Below are 18,798 nucleotides of genomic sequence, written 5' to 3' on the forward strand. Positions count from 1 at the left end.
AGGAGCGAAAATTGTGGTGATAGAACTGATACAGCGTTAATCTCGGTATGTTGCAAATTAGAATAGTCTGATGTAGCACCTTGTAGACTGGTGTGAAATACTTTTCAGCGATCAGATATTATAGAGCAGTTGTGATTGTTCACAATGAACTGTTGACTTTTGCCATGTTTAGTCTGGAAGTTTTACTCGAGACATTTTTGTTGAGAGGAGGATTGTCCATTGTTACCTGAATTATTTTGCTGTTATCTGGCGTTGTCTGGCTTTTGCTACAACGTTCCTTATGTATGCTACTCGAGGAGGACTGAAATTAGTGAGTCACAATAGGAATGACTTTTTTGTATCTTTATTTAAAAAATTATGAATATTGCTCTCCTACAGATTCTTTCAGTTCCTGTTTTCTTGCACAGAGTTCGCTGGACGGGCTGCCTCATGACAGCATCTCCACCAGCCGCCTGTGGTTCCGCTGCCTGGCGTGGTTCCGCTGCCTGGCGAGGTCCAGCGCTGTCTGCCCACCAGGAGTTGTGGCCCCCCTGTCGGCCCCCGCGACGAGCAGCGCAGCCGCTACTTCTGCGCGGCCACTGAGTGCCGCAAGATGCAGCGGCGTCCACCCACCGCCAACCCTGGCGTCCACCGCCGCCCCCGCCCCCACCAGCAGCCTCGCCGCCTCGACGTCTCCCCTGTGCGCTGCACAGTGCAGGGCGGTCCACCCACTCCACCCGTCCCTCACCCCCACGTCGGCCCCTGCGGCGATCAGCGCCCTCAGCTGCCCCACTGCCCCCACCTCAGCCGCCTGGACCAGCCTCCTGCCCCTCTCCTCTGCAGAGAGGCTCCTGCACAAAACACACAAACTGCCACTCTCTGCTACAAACACACAGCACACAGAACGAGGAAAACCGCCACACGAGGAAACAACTGTTGCGAATACAAATATGTCCTGAAACAAACCTACCGTATTCCCCCTTCCACTGTACAAAACAGTGCGCAATTGTGTGTATGTATTAAATTACAGTACATCTGTTCTATCCCCCTCATAAGAAAATCTTCATTCATCGTCCATTACAAATAGCATTATACAACCTCTGAGAGAATTTCACTACCACATTTTGTCACACTCATTCCTGCAAGTCAGCTCCTTTGCTCTCGGGACGCTACACCTAACCAGTCGCTCACCTCCACTACAGAACAGGCTTCTTGCACCTAACACTGGTCTCTGTCTGCAGCTTCACTGCCAGACGTCACACACAGGAAGAATCCCATCTACTGGTTTTCATACAGACACTTTCCTGGTATGCAGGCAAAAAAATTTCACTGCACTTACCGGCAGTTTTCTTGAAACAGCCTCACCAAATACCGAAACTGACACACAGACAACAATTTATTCAAAACATGTCAGATATAACAAACACAAAATTGGCAACTCCACCTACATGAAAACCTGTCTGTGCGTCAGATTTTATGGCCTCTTAGCATACGCACATGTATTTAACAAGTACTGCCATGTTCAAAATCATCTGAACGATCTCAGTTGTCGTCCACCTTGATGTTTTTGCGGCGTAAGGACTGTTCCATGAAGTTTCTGGCGTGCAGCCGCATAAATTCAGTGGTTCGGTCCTCGGGTTTAAAAGGACGGACGAAGTGCGGCAGCGTCACTCACCACAGCTCATTCTGGAGATGGCGGGACGGTGTCCGGCCGAAATATTAGCAGAAGAGGCTGAATTTATGCGGCTGCACGCCAGAAACTTTATGGAACGATCTGAATTGTGTTTCGCCTGATTTGTAATCAGTCCTCATAACATTGTTCCTCTGCTCTGTTTTCGGTACAGTCTTTGCCTGTACAAAATGTTCACTGCATGAGGCCACAAGAGAAAACTGCTCTGTGTGATTATAAGTTTACATGCAAACTGACACTTCGATAAGGCAAATACCAGGAAACGTGTTATTCGAGATTACACAGCCATTACGTTTGCATATTACAATTTATTGTAATAAATGAAGCCTCAGAAAGCAGCATCCTCCTTTAAATGACACGACGAAAGTTTCCTTACTGCGCTACTATCCGGGAATGCAATCCAGCAAGTGAAGACGAAATATCTCACGTATGGTTTCAGTCACAAGTAACAAAGATTGTGCAAGTTCAAACTCGAAATGATCTGCCATAAAGTTGTGTGTTTCCTGGAGATTCGAACGCAGCACTTAATCGCATGGTTAACTGAGCGCAATCAAACGTTAGAAATCATTATTTTTAACCAGCAACTAGATGACAAACTAAATCCAGGAGACGAAAGTGTTGTGTTATGGGCATTCGAAACCAACACCTATCGACACGGACCTCTAGTCACGCGTAGACGTTATATGATTTACTTCATTAGCAGCGAAATGTGCGCATGTCTGTATTGTAAATACAATTATGAAAATTTCCCGCTGACTAGGAATCGAACCCTGGACACACAGTTGTTGACTACATAGACACGTTTACTGTACTATCCTCTTTCACGAGTAGCTGTGAGTGGCATGTTTGAAACTGACATGATAGGACGAAAAGCCGCGTGTCTGGCTAGGGTGTCGAATCCAGAACCCACCATTATTGTTGATAAAGCGCAGAAAGGCATTAAAAATCATAATATCTCACATGTATTTTCGTGTGCATGTGTTGCAACTTAAAGTGCCATGACAGGATTCGAACCCCCACAGACATGTCTTTTGTGAACGTCTTTATAGCTTTTCAGGCAAGTGGAAACAATGAAGCAGTGGAAATGCATCATTGCAAACTGATCAAACGCGACGAAGTGGGAGATCTGAGTGCACCACCAATATTTTCTACATCTCAGGCCCTGATGGAGTCAAGTCCCCTGTGACCTTGCACAGCGATTGGCTCATTCATAAAACAAAAATGGCATAAGAAAGGTAACTGGTGACAGAGTTTCGACCCGGCGTGACTTCCTCCTCTGTCAGGGCCCAGCCTGTACCGACTCTCCTCCAGGCTACCAGATGTGGGAGAGCTGCTACTTCTGTTGGATGAAAATGACAGCCGGATGTAAGAAACGAACCCAGAACTTCAGCATAGGTAGCTACAATCATTTCAACTTTTTTTTTTTAACTAGCAACCTTTATCACGAATTTAAATTCATGTAAGTTGCGGGATTCGAACACACTACGTGCAGACTAGAAACTCGCGCCCTTAACCCCTTTTCTTTCATTTAATTTTTTAACCATTCCGGGGCCTGGCCACAACGCCTCCCACCATACATGTCTCCGAGTCACTCCGTTGTTTTCGTGGGTTATTTATTTTTTTATTTTTAATACTTCATCCAGAAGACTGTCTGCACTGAAACTGTCAGCTGCGGGCGACGGCTTCGAAGTTCACTCTGGTTGGCTTTCCAATTTATTTCGCAGTATCTTCTTCCTGATCCAATGCATAATTTTCGCGAAGTTTCTTTGCCATGTTGGTCTTCTCTTAACTCCGAGCAATCCACTTGCTGGAAGCTCCATGCTGCCATTTTGGATGCTTCGCATAACGATGAATGTAACACAGAAAAGAAGAAATGAGGGCAGTCCCGTCTTCTGGTTAAAGCAAGTTGTGGCATACGGAATAAAGTAAAATAAAATGTACTAAGAAGTACCATGTCCTTTGTTGTGAGGACAAAATTTTCCTCCGAGATGCCTTCAACAGGAAATAGGGTGCTTCTGATCCACTTATTTTAGTGTAGATTTCTGTTTCCATAAATTTTGCGGAGTTTCTCCTGCAGTTTTCCGCCTCTGCGATGCACACCCAGGGCGGCTGAAGTGGAGGAGACGCGCCGACCCGTTGTCCGCTTGTGCCCGGCGTGCGTTTTGTTTTGTTTCTTTCTATTAGCAGGTGACACGTTGTTTGTCCTTTTAGCCACTTTACAGCATTTCTTTATTCTAAATGACATGTCACCTTGATAAAATTAAAAAATCGTCAGGCAAGGTATTGCAAATAATGTTGGTGTTATCGTGGCCAACATTTGTCTGATAAGTCCCCGGATATACTCCACTTCAGTGCTCACAAACCTGTCTTCTTCACTTGCTATTAGGTCCCAATTATCACGTGTTGGCGAACCACCCAGGTGGACTGCCTGAAGTTTCGTTCTGGTTGCTACTTTCCTGTTTACTGCCCTCTACCGAGGTTTCACACTTGTTGGTAGGTGAGGGGTGCTGATGTTTATCCAAATGACCTTCCATCTGTAGTGCAGCTACTTTTGTACAGCCACATTTCCTCATTCCTTTTCCGTTAATTGCACGTATATGCTCCTAACTTTTACCATATTCGACGGGCGAACTTTGGTTCGAGTGTAACAGAGTTTGAACCAAAAATTGTTCAAAATGATAAAAGCCATGCATCTATGGCTGGATTCAAGACAGTGGGAGTAATTTCGCCTGCTAAGTGAGACACCAGGGTCGTGTGTGTCTTCTTCCGCATCTCGTGTGTGGAACACACGAATACAGCTTGTGATATTCTCCCAACGTCTGAGAGATCTCTCTCCCCCCCCTCCCCCCACCCCCCGACCCATTTCCAGTTGGAGTCAGCGTGTCCAACTTTACCTTGAAAATGTTACCACGAGCAGAGAGAAATCTTGCTGCTGTTTCACGTGGTTTGGGTAAAACCTTTGCTACAGACTTTAAAAACCACGTACATATTTGAAAAGTGTGCCTTTTGGATATCGTCAAGTCTTCTCGCACTATGTTCTTTGGCGCTAGCTGGCAGACTGGCAAAGGATGTTCCTAGAGTTTGCAGCTGTAGTACGATTCATATGTAACTGTAGCTGATTCCCAAAATTTCCATATGGGGCGACACATTAAGGTCTCCCGTTTTTTTGGTTTTGTTTTGGTTTTAGGGCGCAAAACTGCTATGGTCATTAGCGCCCGGTCCGTGACTTAGGAAACAGTAAAAATCCCATATTGAAAACCAGCAGCAATGGGAACAAAGTCATAAAATTGGAGAAACTAAAAGCAGAAGGAAGGTTTAAAAATCCAGTACAGAAAGCAGTTGGTTGTCCCCAAAAAAAGCTTCAAATGACTGACGTCATTTCACTGGCACTAATAAACTGGAGAACGCGGTCGGCTGAGCGCGTGTCATCTGATAAAATCGACGATAGATCAGGCGATAGCTGTAGACGGGCGCGTAACGGATTAAAATAGGGGCATTCAATTAAAAGGTGTCTCACCGCCCACAGCTGAGAGCAGTGGGGACACAGTGGGGGAGGATCGCCGCTTAAAAGATGTCGATGGCTAAAAAGACAGTGCCCTATCCGGAGTCTAGCTAAAATTACCTCCTCCCAACGACGCGTTCGGGAGGAAGAGGTCCAAGCGCAAGGAAGGGCTTTCACTTCCCGCAATTTATTAAGGGGAAGTGTTGACCAATGCGCGTGCCATAAATGAACAACACGACGACATAAAACGCTCCGTAAATCGCAGAAAGGAATCGATGGAATAGCTGGCGAGGAAGAGAGACTGCAGCCTCGGCCGCTATATCGGCCGCCTCATTGCCACGGATACCAACGTGTCCCGGGAGCCAGAGGAACGCCACCGAGACGCCCCCCAGGTGGAGCAAGTGCAGACAGTGCTGAATCCTGTGGACCAGAGGGTGCACAGGGTAAAGAGCTTGGAGACTGAGGAGAGAGCTGAGAGAATCTGAGCAGATAACGTACTGTATCCGCTGATGGCGGCAGATGTAGTGGACAGCCTGGAGAACAGCGTAAAGCTCCGCAGTATAAATCGAACACTGGTCGGGAGCCGAAATTGATTTGGGGTGTCGCCAACAATATAGGCACTCTCTACACGTAACGATGTTTTCGAGCCATCGGTGTAAATAAATGTGGCGTCCGTCATTTGTGCACATAGAGCAGCAAACGCCCGACGATAAACAAGTGTAGGGGTACCATCCTTGGGAAATCGACAAAGGTCACGGAGCAGGCAGATCCGGGGACGGAGCCAAGGCGGTGCTGTACCCCAAGTTGTCAAGAAGGTTTTAGGAAAGCGGAAGGAAAGAGAATGGAGCAGTTGACGGAAGCGGACTCCCGGGGGTAGTAGGGAGGAGGAGCGGCCTGCATACCCTACATCAAAGGAGGCGTCGAAAAAAAGGTCATGGGCTGGATTAGCAGGCATGGAAGACAGATGGCTAGCATAACGACTCAGAAGGACTGCTCGCCGATTGGACAGCGGAGGTTCAGCAGTCTCAGCATAAAGGCTTTCCACAGGGCTAGTGTAAAAAGCTCCAGACGCTAAACGTAATCCACGGTGGTGGATAGAGTCGAGACGCCGAAGAATAGACGGCCGAGCAGAGGAGTACACTATGCTTCCATAATCCAATTTCGAGCGCACTAAGGCGCGATAGAGGCGGAGAAGGACCACTCGGTCCGCTCCCCAGGAGGTACCATTCAGGACACGGAGGGTGTTAAGCGATCGCAGACAGCGAGCCGAAAGATAGGAAACCTGGGAGGACCAGCATAGTTTTCTGTCAAACATAAGACCCATAAATTTAGCGATGTCTGAAAACGGAAGGTTGACAGGACCTAGATGTAAGGAGGGCGGAAGAAACTCCTTTCGTCGCCAAAAATTAACACAAACGGTCTTACTGGGAGAGAAACGGAAGCCGGTTTCGATGCTCCAAAAGTGGCGGCGATCGAGACATCCTTGAAGACGTCGTTCAAGAAGGCTGGTCCGTTGAGAGCTGTAGTAGATCGCAAAATCGTCCACAAAGAGGGAGCCCGAGACATCAGGAAGGAGACAATCCATAATTGGATTTATAGCGATGGCAAACAGTACAACACTCAGCACAGAGCCCTGGGGTACCCCGTTTTCTTGGGAGAAAGTACGGGAGAGAGTAGTGTTCACCCGCACCCTAAATGTGCGCTCTGCCATAAATTCGCGAAGAAAAAGAGAACAGTGTGCGGGGGATGCCTGTCCTCCAACAGGTATCGTATGCTCTCTCCAGATCAAAAAATATTGCTACCGTTTGGCGTTTCCGGAGAAAATTGTTCATGATATAAGTGGAGAGAGCAACAAGAAGGTCAACTGCAGAACGATGCTTTCGGAAGCCGCATTGGGCAGGTGTTAAAAGACTGCGGGATTCCAGCCACCAAGCTAAACGGTAATTCACCATACGCTCCAAAACCTTACAGACACTACTCGTGAGAGAAATGGGGCGATAGCTAGAGGGGAGACGTTTGTCCTTTCCAAGTTTCGGAACGGGAACGACGATAGCTTCCCGCCATCGTCTGGGAAAAGTACTGTCGGTCCAAATTCGATTATAAAGGCGAAGGAAGTAACGCAGACTATGGGTTGATAAATGCAGCAACATTTGGACGTGGATATCATCCGGTCCTGGGGCGGAGGAGCGAGAAGAAGAGAGGGCATGTTGGAGTTCCCGCATGGAGAAAACAGTATTATAACTTTCGCGATTTTGAGAGGAGAAAGCAAGAGGTCGCACTTCCGCTGCACGTTTCTTCGGGAGAAACGCTGGCGGGTAATTGGAAGAGCTCGAAATCTCAGCAAAGTGCTGACCCAATGAGTTAGAAATTGCGACGGGGTCCACTAAGGTATCATGCGCGACAGTGAGCCCAGAGACCGGGGAGAAACTAGACGCGCCTGAGAACCGTCGAAGCCGACTCCAAACTTCCGAGGAGGGAGTGAAGGTGTTAAATGAGCTAATAAAGAATTTCCAGCTTGCCTTCTTGCTATCGCGGATGACGCGACGGCATCGCGCACGGAGCTGCTTATAGCGGATACAGTTGGCCAAAGTAGGATGGTGGCGGAAAATGCGAAGAGCACATCGCCGCTCACGTATTGCGTCACGGGATGCCTCGTTCCACCAAGGAACTGGGGGGCGCCGGGGCAATTCGGAGGTGCGTGGTATTGAACGTTCCGCAGCTGTAAGAATAACGTCGGTAATATGTGTGACCTCATCGTCGACGCTGGGAAAGCGACGGTCATCGAATGTCGCTAGACACGAAAAAAGTGTCCAATCGGCTTGGGCAAACTTCCAGCGTCGCGGGCGCATATATGGCAGTTGAGGCTGCAGTCTAAGGACACAGGAAAAGTGGTCACTCGAGTGTGTATCATCAAGGGCGAACCATTCGAAGCGCCGAGCTAGCGGAACAGTACCAATCGCAAGGTCCAAATGAGATAAATTTGTCGTGGAGGCAGACAAAAATGTGGGGACCCCAGTGTTGAGGCAAACTAGATCCGCTTGGTGGAAGACGTCTAGCAAGAGGGAGCCACGTGGACAAGGATGTGGAGATCCCCAAAGCGGGTGGTGGGCATTGAAGTCCCCACCCAGCAAATAGGGGGGTGGAAGCTGACCAAGAAGATGAAGGAGATCAGCTCGTGCCATTGGTGTGGACGATGGAATGTATACAGTACAAAGAGAGAACGTGTATCCGGAAAGGGAAAGACGGACGGCGACAGCTTGGAAGGAACTGTTTAAGGGGATAGGGTGATAATGGAGAATATCATGGAGAAGAATCATGAGCCCTCCATGGGCTGGAGTGCCTTCAACAGAGGGGAGGTCATATCGGACGGACTGAAAATGAGGGAGAACAAAGCGGTCATGGGGACGCAGCTTTGTTTCCTGAAGACAGAAGATGACCGGCGAGTAGGATCGTAAGAGGATCGACAATTCATCCCGATTGGCTCGAATGCCGCGGATATTCCAGTGGATAATGGACATAGGGTGAACAGAAAATGGAGGATTGTGACCAAGGGTGCTGTCAACTCAACGACTGCTCAGAGCTTGTGACCGACAGCATGGAATGGCATTCAGCCGAAGGCAGAAGATCCTGATCCATAGGTTGGTCAGGAGCAGCTCCTGCCACCAGCGATCGGCCAGTTGACTGGCCACCAGCAGTGCGCCTCGGCGACACAGAAGATGGCCGAGGGCGATTTCCGCCAGGTGGCGCTGTAGATGGGACACGCCTTGGCGGAGGAGAGGAACTGGTTTTTTTTGTAGCCTTCTTGGAAGTATGATGTTTAGATGAAGGAGGAACTGATGGTGGTGAAGTTGCAGTACGTAAAAACTCGTCACGAGTATGCTCTTTTCTCGAAGACTTGGTGTCTGACTTTTGGGCTCGAGATTTAGCAGAACTCGACGAAGGGTGAGCCATAGAGTGGGCAGGCGAAAGTGGCGAGGTTGAACGGGCGATCTTTGCGCTGGCCGATCTGACGACCGTGGCACTAAAGGTGAGGTCGCAAGTCTGCGTGGCCGCCTCCTTTGTTGGCCGAGGAGAAGCAAGGACAGTGCTGTATTTGCCTGTCTGAGGCACAGTGGGCTGTCGACTGGCGAATAATTTTCGAGCAGCAAAGGTCGACACCTTTTCTTTCACTCTTATTTCCTGGATGAGCTTTTCGTCCTTAAAAACGGGGCAATCTCGAGAGGAAGCAGCGTGGTGACCCATACAGTTGATGCAGCGAGGGGATGGTGGTGGACAAGCACCCTCATGGGCATCCTTGCCGCACGTAACACATTTGGCCGGATTGGAACAGGACTGGCTGGTGTGATTGAACCGCTGACATCGATAGCAACGCGTAGGGTTTGGGACGTAAGGGCGAACGGAAATGATCTCATAGCCTGCTTTGATTTTCGATGGGAGTTGAACTTTGTCAAATGTCAAGAAGACAGTGCGGGTTGGAATGATGTTCGTGTCAACCCTTTTCGTAACTCTATGAACAGCCGTTACGCCCTGGTCAGACAGGTAGTGCTGAATTTCTTCGTCAGACAATCCATCGAGGGAGCGTGTATAAACGACTCCACGCGAGGAATTTAAGGTACGGTGTGGTTCCACCCGGACAGGGAAGGTGTGGAGCAGAGAAGCACGCAGCAATTTTTGTGCCTGGAGGGCACTGTTTGTTTCTAACAACAGGGTGCCATTCCGTAATCTGGAACAAGACTTTACAGGACCTGCAATTGCGTCGACACCTTTCTGAATAATGAAAGGGTTGACCGTGGAGAAGTCGTGACCTTCGTCAGACCGAGAAAGAACAAAGAACTGTGGCAACGATGGAAGAACTGTCTGTGGCTGAGACTCAGTGCACTTACGTTTGTGAGCAGACGTAGTGGAAGGTGAGGAAGCCATTGCGGAAGAATCCCCCATGATTACCGGCGTCTCCGATGGCGCGCTCCTCCCTTGTGGGGGCCCTCACTGAGGGCACCCCCGCCTTAGGTGATTATTCACACCTCAGGTCACACCTCCCGACAAACGGACGGAGGGACCAATCGGCACTTTCGGAAGGTATCAGCTCGGGTAATCACCCCTCCCTGGGCCTGGCCGTTACCAGGGGGTACGTACGTGTCCTACCCGTCTACCTGGGGCGGGGAATTACGCGTTACCACGTCACCGGCTACGCATGGAAGTGCGTGGGTCGGCCTTCAGACACGCACAGGGAGGAAAAAAGAAAGGGAAAGGAAAGAAGAGGGGTCTCAAACGCCGCAGCGGAGAAAAGGGCAAAGAGAAGAGGGAAGGAAAAGAGAAGGACAGAGGAAGGACATGGACTTGCAAGTGTAGAAAGCAAGGAATTCGGAACAGTTTCGAGCGTCCGTCTCCGGACGTAGGCACATACCATACTCCCAGAGGGGGAGAAAAGGAAGGAAAGAGCCAGATGCGACGGGGGGGGGGGGGGCGAAGATGAGGGACGGGGAAGGATGCGGAAAGGGAAGGTATGCAGCCCGGAAAGGAAGGAGGGCCACATTAGCTCGGGGTCCCGTGCTCGCTACGCACGTGTCCACAAAAGAGTTGTGGACCCCCTGGGGGGAAGGTCTCCCGTGTTTTGCAGAGATATTCCACGTGTGATTTAATGTTGCTCGGCTTCGCACCTGATGCAAGTTCGGATTTGCTGATGACCTGCAGTGTCTTCTCCCAGTCACTGTCGCCAACGATCACTACATGCACATCACCCGTGTACGCCCAACACACGATATTCTGGCGGTATGTATGTGTGTGTGTGCATGCGTGCAGCCCTCGTAGTTGTTTCTGCAGAGCGGCTAGCAGGGCCTCAGCGGCAGTGGCGAACGAGGCCCTCCACACAGGACCACTTCTCGCCGCACACACCTCTTGAGTGCGAGCTGCCTCGTTAGCTGACCACTCACTGATCATGATTTGCAAACTGCTGTTCTTCAACATTATACCAATTACCTGGACAAAATATTGCAGAAAATCCAGTACGGTAATTGTTTCAAGAAGGCACTGGTGACTCACCCTGTCGAAAGCATTCCCGAAATCGAGCGACATTACGGCGCACTCGAACGTGACAACATGTGCCGCAGCTACCATGTCGCTATATTCACGGACAGTTTGAATACTTTATCTGCCTCTACCCACCGTAATTCGATACGGGCCAGTCACCTCACGCATTGTCATTTTCACTCTCCAGGCAAGAACGTGCACCATTAATTTTGTAATCACCATTCAGGGCAGTAACTGATCTCAAGAGTCCCTTCAGTCAGCCATAGTGCCAGCAGTGCTAGTGTTTTGAATACAGTCCTTAGACAGGTAGGGCTTTTTTCATTGTTTTCTACAAGAAGCGTCTAGTAACCACAGTTAAGTCAACTATCAGCGGCCTTTAGTGAATTAGCAGTCTAGTTAAAAGTTGGTTAACTCTCTACAGTAAATTGATTTCTTAGGACGGATAGGATGTGTGACTGCTGTGTACGGACGCAGGGGGAGCTGGCCACTGTCCGCGAACAGCTGAGCGTGTTGATGGCCGCGGTCAGCCGTCTTCAGGCTGCTGCCTCTGAGTGTAGCGGCAGTGGGGAGTCTGGTGCGTCGCAAGGTACACCCCAGGTGTTACACATGCTTCACCCACTGTCCCTGCTGTCGAGACATCCTCGCGGGTACCGGGCGCGGTTGGGCCACCCTCTCCCCAAGGGGAGTGGCGGGTTCCGCGGCGTTCGCGGCGCACCAGGCGGAGGGTAAATGTGGAGGCTGGCCGTGTGGCATCGCCCGCTCTGCCTGTGAGTGGACATGTGGCTGCTCCTTCAGCACACAGGGGGAAGGGTTTATTAGGTATTGGGAGCTCCAACGTTAGGCGGGTAATGGAGCCCCTTACAGAAATAGCGGAAAGGTCGGGGAAGAAGGCCAGTGTTCACTCTGTCTGCTTTCCGGGGGGTGTCATCCGAGATGTGGAGGAGGCCCTGCCTGCGGCGATAGAGAGCATTGGGTGCACCCGATTGCAAATTGTTGCTCATGTCGGCACCAATGACTCCTGCCGTCTGCGTTCAGAGGTCATCCTCAGTTCATACAGGTGGTTGGCGGAGTTGAAGGTGGAAAGCCTCGCTCGCGGGGTGGAATCTGAGCTAACTATTTGTAGTATCGTTCCCAGAACCAATCGCGGTCCTCTGGTTTGGAGCCGAGTGGAAGGCTTAAACCAGAGGCTCAGACGATTCTGCGGAGATCTGGGGTGCAAATTTCTCGACCTCCGCTATCGGGTGGAGGAATGTAGGGTCCCCCTGAATAGGTCAGGCGTGAGGAAGCGGCTACAAGGGTAGCCGAGTACGTGTGGAGTGCACATGTGGGTTTTTTAGGTTAGAGAATTCCCTCCCTAGGCCCGACAAGACCCCTCTTGAGACGCGACAAGGTAGTAGTAAGCAAAACGCAACGGGGAATAACAATATTAATGTGCTAATAGTAAACTGCAGGAGTGTCCATAGAAAGGTCCCAGAAATGCTCTCATTAATAAACGGTCACAATGCCCACATAGTACTAGGGACAGAAAGTTGGCTGAAACCAGATGTAAACAGTAATGAAATTCTAAACTCAGATTGGAATGTATACCGCAGAGACAGACTGGACAGTGAAGGGGGAGGCGTGTTTATAGCGATAAGAAGTGCAATAGTATCGAAGGAAATTGACGGAGATCCGAAATGTGAAATAATTTGGGTGAAGGTCACGGTTAATTCAGGCTCAGACATGGTAATTGGATGTCTCTATAGGCCCCCTGGCTCAGCAGCTGTTGTGGCTGAGCACCTGAAGGATAATTTGGACAAAAATTCGAGTGGATTTCCCCACCATGCCATAGTTCTGGGTGGAGATTTTTCTTTGCCGGATATAGACTGGGAGACTCAAACGTTCATAACGGGTGGCAGGGACAAACAACCCAGTGAAAATTTTTTAAGTGCTTTATCTGACAAGTACCTCGAGCAGTTAAACAGAGAACCGACTCGTGGCGATAACATATTGGACCTTCTGGTGACAAACAGACCCGAACTATTTCAAACAGTTAACGCAGAACAGGGAATCAACTATCATAAACTGGTTACTGCATCGATGATTTCAGCCGTAAATAGAAATATTAAAAAAGGTAGGAAGATTTATCTGTTTAGCAAAAGTGACAAAAAGCAGATTTCAGAGTACCTGACGGCTCAACACAAAAGTTTTGATTTAAGTACACACAGTGTTGAGGATCAGTGGACAAAGTTCAAAACCATCGTACAATATGCGTTAGATGAGTATGTGCCAAGCAAGACCGTAACAAATGGGAAAGAGCCACCGCGGTACAACAACCGAGTTAGAAAACTGCTGCGGAAACAAAGGGAACTTCACAGCAAACATAAACACAGCCAACGCCTTGCAGACAAACAACAATTACGCGAAGCGAAATGTAGTGTGAGGAGGGCCATGCGAGAGGCGTTCAATTAATTCTAAAGTAAAGTTCTATGTACTGACTTGGCAGAAAATCCTAAGAAATTTTGGTCTTGTGTCAAAGCGGTAGGTGGATCAAAACAAAATGTCCAGACACTCTGCGACCAAAATGGTACTGAAACAGAGAATGACAGACTAAAGACCGAAATACTAAATCTCTTTTTCCAAACCTGTTTCACAAAGGAAGAATGCACTGTAGTTACTTCTCTAGATTGTCGCACAGCTGACAAAATGGTAGATATCGAAATAAACAACAGAGGGATAGAGAAACAATTAAAATCGCTCAAAAGAGGAAAGGCCGCTGGACCTGATGGGATACCAGTTCGATTTTACACAGAGTACGCAAAGTAACTTGCCCCCCTTCTTGCAGCGGTTTACCGTAGGTCTCTAGAAGAGCGTAGCGTTCCAAAGGATTGGAAAAGGGCACTGGTCATCCCCGTTTTCAAGAAGGGACGTCGAACAGATGTGCAGAACTATAGACATATATCCCTAAAGTCGATCAGTTGTAGAATTTTGGAACACGTATTACGTTCGAGTATAATGACTTTTCTGGAAACTAGAAGTCCACGAGACTCAAGAGGGCCATAGACACAGGTTCACAGGTAGATGCCGTGTTTCTTGACTTCCGCAAGACGTTCGATACAGTTCCCCACAGTCGTTTGATGAACAAAGTAAGAGCATATGGACTATCAGACCAATTGTGAGACTGGATTGGAGAGTTCCTAGATAACAGAACGCAGCATGTCGTTCTCAATGGAGAGAAGTCTTCCGAAGTAAGAATGATTTCAGGTGTGCCGCAGGGGAGTGTCTTAGGACCGTTGCTGTTCACAATATACATAAATAACCTTGTGGGTGACATCCGAAGTTCGCTGAGGCTTTTTGAGGATGATGCTGTGGTATATCGAGAGGCTGGAACGACGGAAAATTGTACTGAAATGCAGGAGGATCTGCAGCGAATTGATGAATGGTGTAGGGAATGGCAATCGAATCTCAATGTAGACAAGTGTAATGTGGTGCGAATACATAGAAAGATAGATCCCTTATCATTTAGCTACAAAATAGCAGGTCAGCAACTGGAAGCAGTTAATTCCATAAATTATCTGGGAGTACGCATTAGGAGTGATTTAAAATGGAATGACCATATAAAGTTGATCGTCGGTAAAGCAGATGCCAGACAGATTCATTGGAAGAATCCTAAGGAAACGCAATCCGAAAACAAAGGAAGTAGGTTACAGTACGCTTGTTCGCCCACTGCTCGAATACTGGTCAGCAGTGTGGGATCTGTACCAGATATGGTTGATAGAAGAGAGAGAGAAGATCCAACGGAGAGCAGCGCGCTTCGTTACAGGATCATTTAGTAATCGCGAAAGCGTTACGGAGATGATAGATAAACTCCAGTGGAAGACTCTGCAGGAGAGACGCTCAGTAGCTCGGTACGGGCTTTTGTTGAAGTTTCGAGAACATACCTTCACCGAGGAGTCAAACAGTATATTGCTCCCTCCCACGTCTCATGAAGAGACCGTGAGGATAAAATCAGAGAGATTAGAGCCCACACAGAGGCATACCGACAATCCTCCTGTCCACGAACAGTACGAGACTGGAATAGAAGGGAGAACCGATAGAGGTACTCAAGGTACCCTCCGCCACACACGGTCAGGTGGCTTGCGGAGTATGGATGTAGATGTAGATTGTTTCTATTATTTGTGAGTTGTTCAACGTGGCTGACTCTTTCGAGAGTATCGCTGTCTCCAGTTCAATTCCAGTTCCAGCATTAATTACAGCAACATCGTGTAGCGCAGCGGCCGTTAGTTCCTGAAGTAGATAACATCAGTGTCTGCCACATACATAAAGTGTTTCAAGCCACATACTTTCAGATGTTTAAAGGTGCAATCCTCTAAGTCTGACATGGGTTCGTAATGTACCACGTTTCGTAAATTAGACTCTTTCATCGAATACACTCAGTACAAAAGCTATTGACAAATGTGACATATGTATCCGCCTCCTGCCACTTTGGTCTGGGCGAGGTAACCGTTCGTTACCGGAGACTGACAGGTGCGCCTCTGGAAGCTGAACGAGTTTTGCCGTTTCCCCATCTGCCGCCACCTCGTCCGCACAGTTCTTCGATACCTCTGTGGGGAGCTGCGCTTGCGTCTCGCTGTACTTCCGCGGGGGCGGGCGCGCTGGCGGCGGCTGGTGTGTGGATGACAGGTCCAGGCTGAGTAGTGCGACTGGAACCTCCCTCCAAAGTTTCACTTAATTTCTGGACTGCTTGTTGGACGTTTTCGCGTTTCAGTCGACCAGTTCGTGTCTGCTGTGCGGAGCTGACTCATACTAGCATCTCCCGACATTCACTAAGACACAAAGACTGCAGCGGAGAGCTGCGATAAGCTCTCAGACTCACCGCAGCTCGCAGCAGAGGTCCGCAAGCGGCGGCCGCTGAAGGCACACTGGCGTTCGTTTCACCAGCAGCGGAATGTGCGCGTGTCTGGTTTGGAAAATTCCTGTGGCGACTGGGAATCGAACCCTGCACATACCGTCCGACTACATGAAAAGAGACGCTGACAGTGTTTTTCAACACTAGCCAACAGCCTCTGACTAAATCGAAACCCATACCCATTGTTATTGTTCACAGAGAGGCGTCATAAATCATAATAATTTGTCACATGAAGTTTGGTGTGTCCTTGCTACAAGTTGAAAAGACAGACCGAGATTCGAACCCAGTCGTGCATCTTTCCTGAAGACGGTAACAACTTTGGAATCGTGGGGAAACAACAGAACAGTGGAGCTTTTTTTTGTGGTAAGGTCTTACTGCACTCCACTGAACTTACGCTAAGGACGACACACACCCCCATCCCAGAGGGAGGACTCTAACCTCCGACATGGGCAGCCGCGCAGACCACAAGGCGAACGGTGGAAAGTATCAACACAAAGGCATCAGACGTGACGAAAAGGGAGATCCGAGTTCGAATCTCAGTCCAGCACCGATATTTTGCACATGTCATGCCGAAATAAAATAAGAATCAGCTGCCCAGTGATCTTGCACGATCAGTGGCACATTCATCAAAATACACTCTCGCATAAGAAAGGTTACTGGTGACTGACTTTCAACCTGGCATGATTAGGCCTCTGTCATGGCCCACCCTATAAGGACTCTCGCGCAACAAGTAGCAAAGTCACGTCTCGTATGTCCGTTTGGAACCACAGTGCAACACTACATTTTTCGAATGACGTCACCAGAGGTGAAGATGTGCTGTTTGTACTTCTTAAATTGATTGCCTTATGTGAGAACCTAGCCCCGACCATCACAAGAATCATTCCAAATAAACACCCTTCTGCACAGAGCATTGGTTCACGACTGTGTCGTAATGAAGGCCTTTGCACACTAATGGAAAATTCCGATTCCGTGGAGGTCTATTACAACCTGTTCGAAACGTCTCTTTGTTGGTCAATATCGACAGTCACTGGCCACCTTGGCTACCTAAGGCGTGCTCCTGACTTGGGTCTGTTATCGCCGAAATAAGATCACGTTAAGAGGCAGCTGCACGAACGGCCAACACGGTATAGTGCGCAGATTTCTGCAGGATGTGCCTCTCCACTTGCGATTCTACGCTCATACTATTTCGCGTCTATTCACAAATTTGTGTAAACCCAAAGACCAGATATCGAACACACTCTCCTCTTTGGTTTCGAAATTGCATTTCGTCTCGCATAATTGCATTCCTGCAGCATTTTATGGGGAGAGTACTGCAGCATGTAAGCAACCAGGGTAGATTATACCTAAAGACAAGTTTCTGCCAAAACTTAAATCGTGTTTGCAGCTGCTAGTAACATAATAATTGGTTGGATGAAAACGTGCACTTTTGAAATGCAGCAAACAGCTGAAACTAGCCAATGTGGATTTAAAAACTTCGTTTCAAATAAATTCACTGCCTCAGCGAGGAAGATTAATAAAAGCCAAATTTCTTTAGCAAACCTACAAAAATAACTATTGTTCTGCAAGGCGATTAAGGCCCGACTGTCAGGAAGGTGGAAATAAAATAAAATCTGAAACTAATAACATATTTTAGTCTACTGTACTCTTATCAATGTATTTTACTTCGCTTGATAGCTCCCGGCCACAGAAATCAATTTTGTTTTCGTTTGACGTGAGAGCAATAAACGAAGAGGAGACAGCACAATCACTAAACGTAAACGCAGGTCACGTGGAGATCAGCCACCTCCCCACCATAACTCACAAGGAGACGGCATGACCGTGGGGTCGGGGATTTGTCCGAAATTTTGCGTGGTGAAAGAGGACCCCTAACACCTCACGTGGTTAAAATATTAGGACGCACTACTCGGAAAATCCCGTGAAAAATCGATCCAAAGTTTCTCAGGTGCCTTATGAGTATAAAATGTTGGTCCAGTGTCGAGCCGCCGTTTGGCCTAGTCATTGTGGTATTATTTTGTTAACAGGAAATTTTCAACGAACTCCAGACTACATTGCTTTCATCTCACTGATTCCCCTTCGCGTACCACTTGCAACCTGATTGACACAGATGAGCATCAATTTGTCTGTGGAAATGCAGATAATATATGGTTGTCAATCAGAAAAAAATTAGCAACTATGCAGAGAAAACCGCCGTATTTGATAACGGCAACGTGTCTTTTATACCCGGAATAAGAATTACACCCCACCTCAAAGAAAAATGCCGACAACTGATTGAAGGGACACGCGGTATTTTACCTGCTGTCCAGTAAAGAAAGGAGCAAAGGAGATTTTTGGACGTACATCTCCGACCGGCATCACAAGCTACTACGCATAAATAATTACTATGATACATACGCCAACTTCCTCAGAAGAAGTGTCACGTGAACTCCATTTTCGATTATGCGATTCAGAACATGAAGAAACGAGAGACAATTTAACCTTTGAAAAACAAATACGATCAAGTGACGAACATCACTATCTGGTTTAGGCCTTGATTTCTTCTAAAATGGCCGGCCGGTGTGGCCGTGCGGTTATAGGCGCTTCAGTCTGGAACCGCGTCACCGCTACGCTCGCATGTTCGAATCCTGCCTCGGGCATGGATGTGTGTGATGTCCTTAGGATAGTTAGGATTAAGTAGTTCTAAGTTCTAGGGGACTGATGACCTCAGATGTTATG

The 18,798-nt window shown here is 48.3% G+C and overlaps 1 protein-coding gene across 1 annotated transcript in view; it reads right to left on the reverse strand.

The window, feature by feature from the left end:
- Window positions 1–427: 427 nt before the first annotated feature.
- Window positions 428–18,798, reverse strand: part of LOC126212677 (uncharacterized) — a 93,351-nt gene continuing 74,980 nt past the window's right edge. Inside the window, exons 6-7 of the mRNA XM_049940096.1 lie at window positions 712–830; window positions 428–567 (exon numbers count right to left, since the gene is read on the reverse strand). Coding sequence (XP_049796053.1) covers window positions 428–567; window positions 712–830 — 259 coding nt within the window. The remainder of the gene's footprint in view (window positions 568–711; window positions 831–18,798) is intronic.

The sequence above is a fragment of the Schistocerca nitens genome, chromosome 11 (assembly GCF_023898315.1).
Source record: "Schistocerca nitens isolate TAMUIC-IGC-003100 chromosome 11, iqSchNite1.1, whole genome shotgun sequence".
Taxonomy (NCBI): Eukaryota; Metazoa; Arthropoda; class Insecta; order Orthoptera; family Acrididae; genus Schistocerca; species Schistocerca nitens.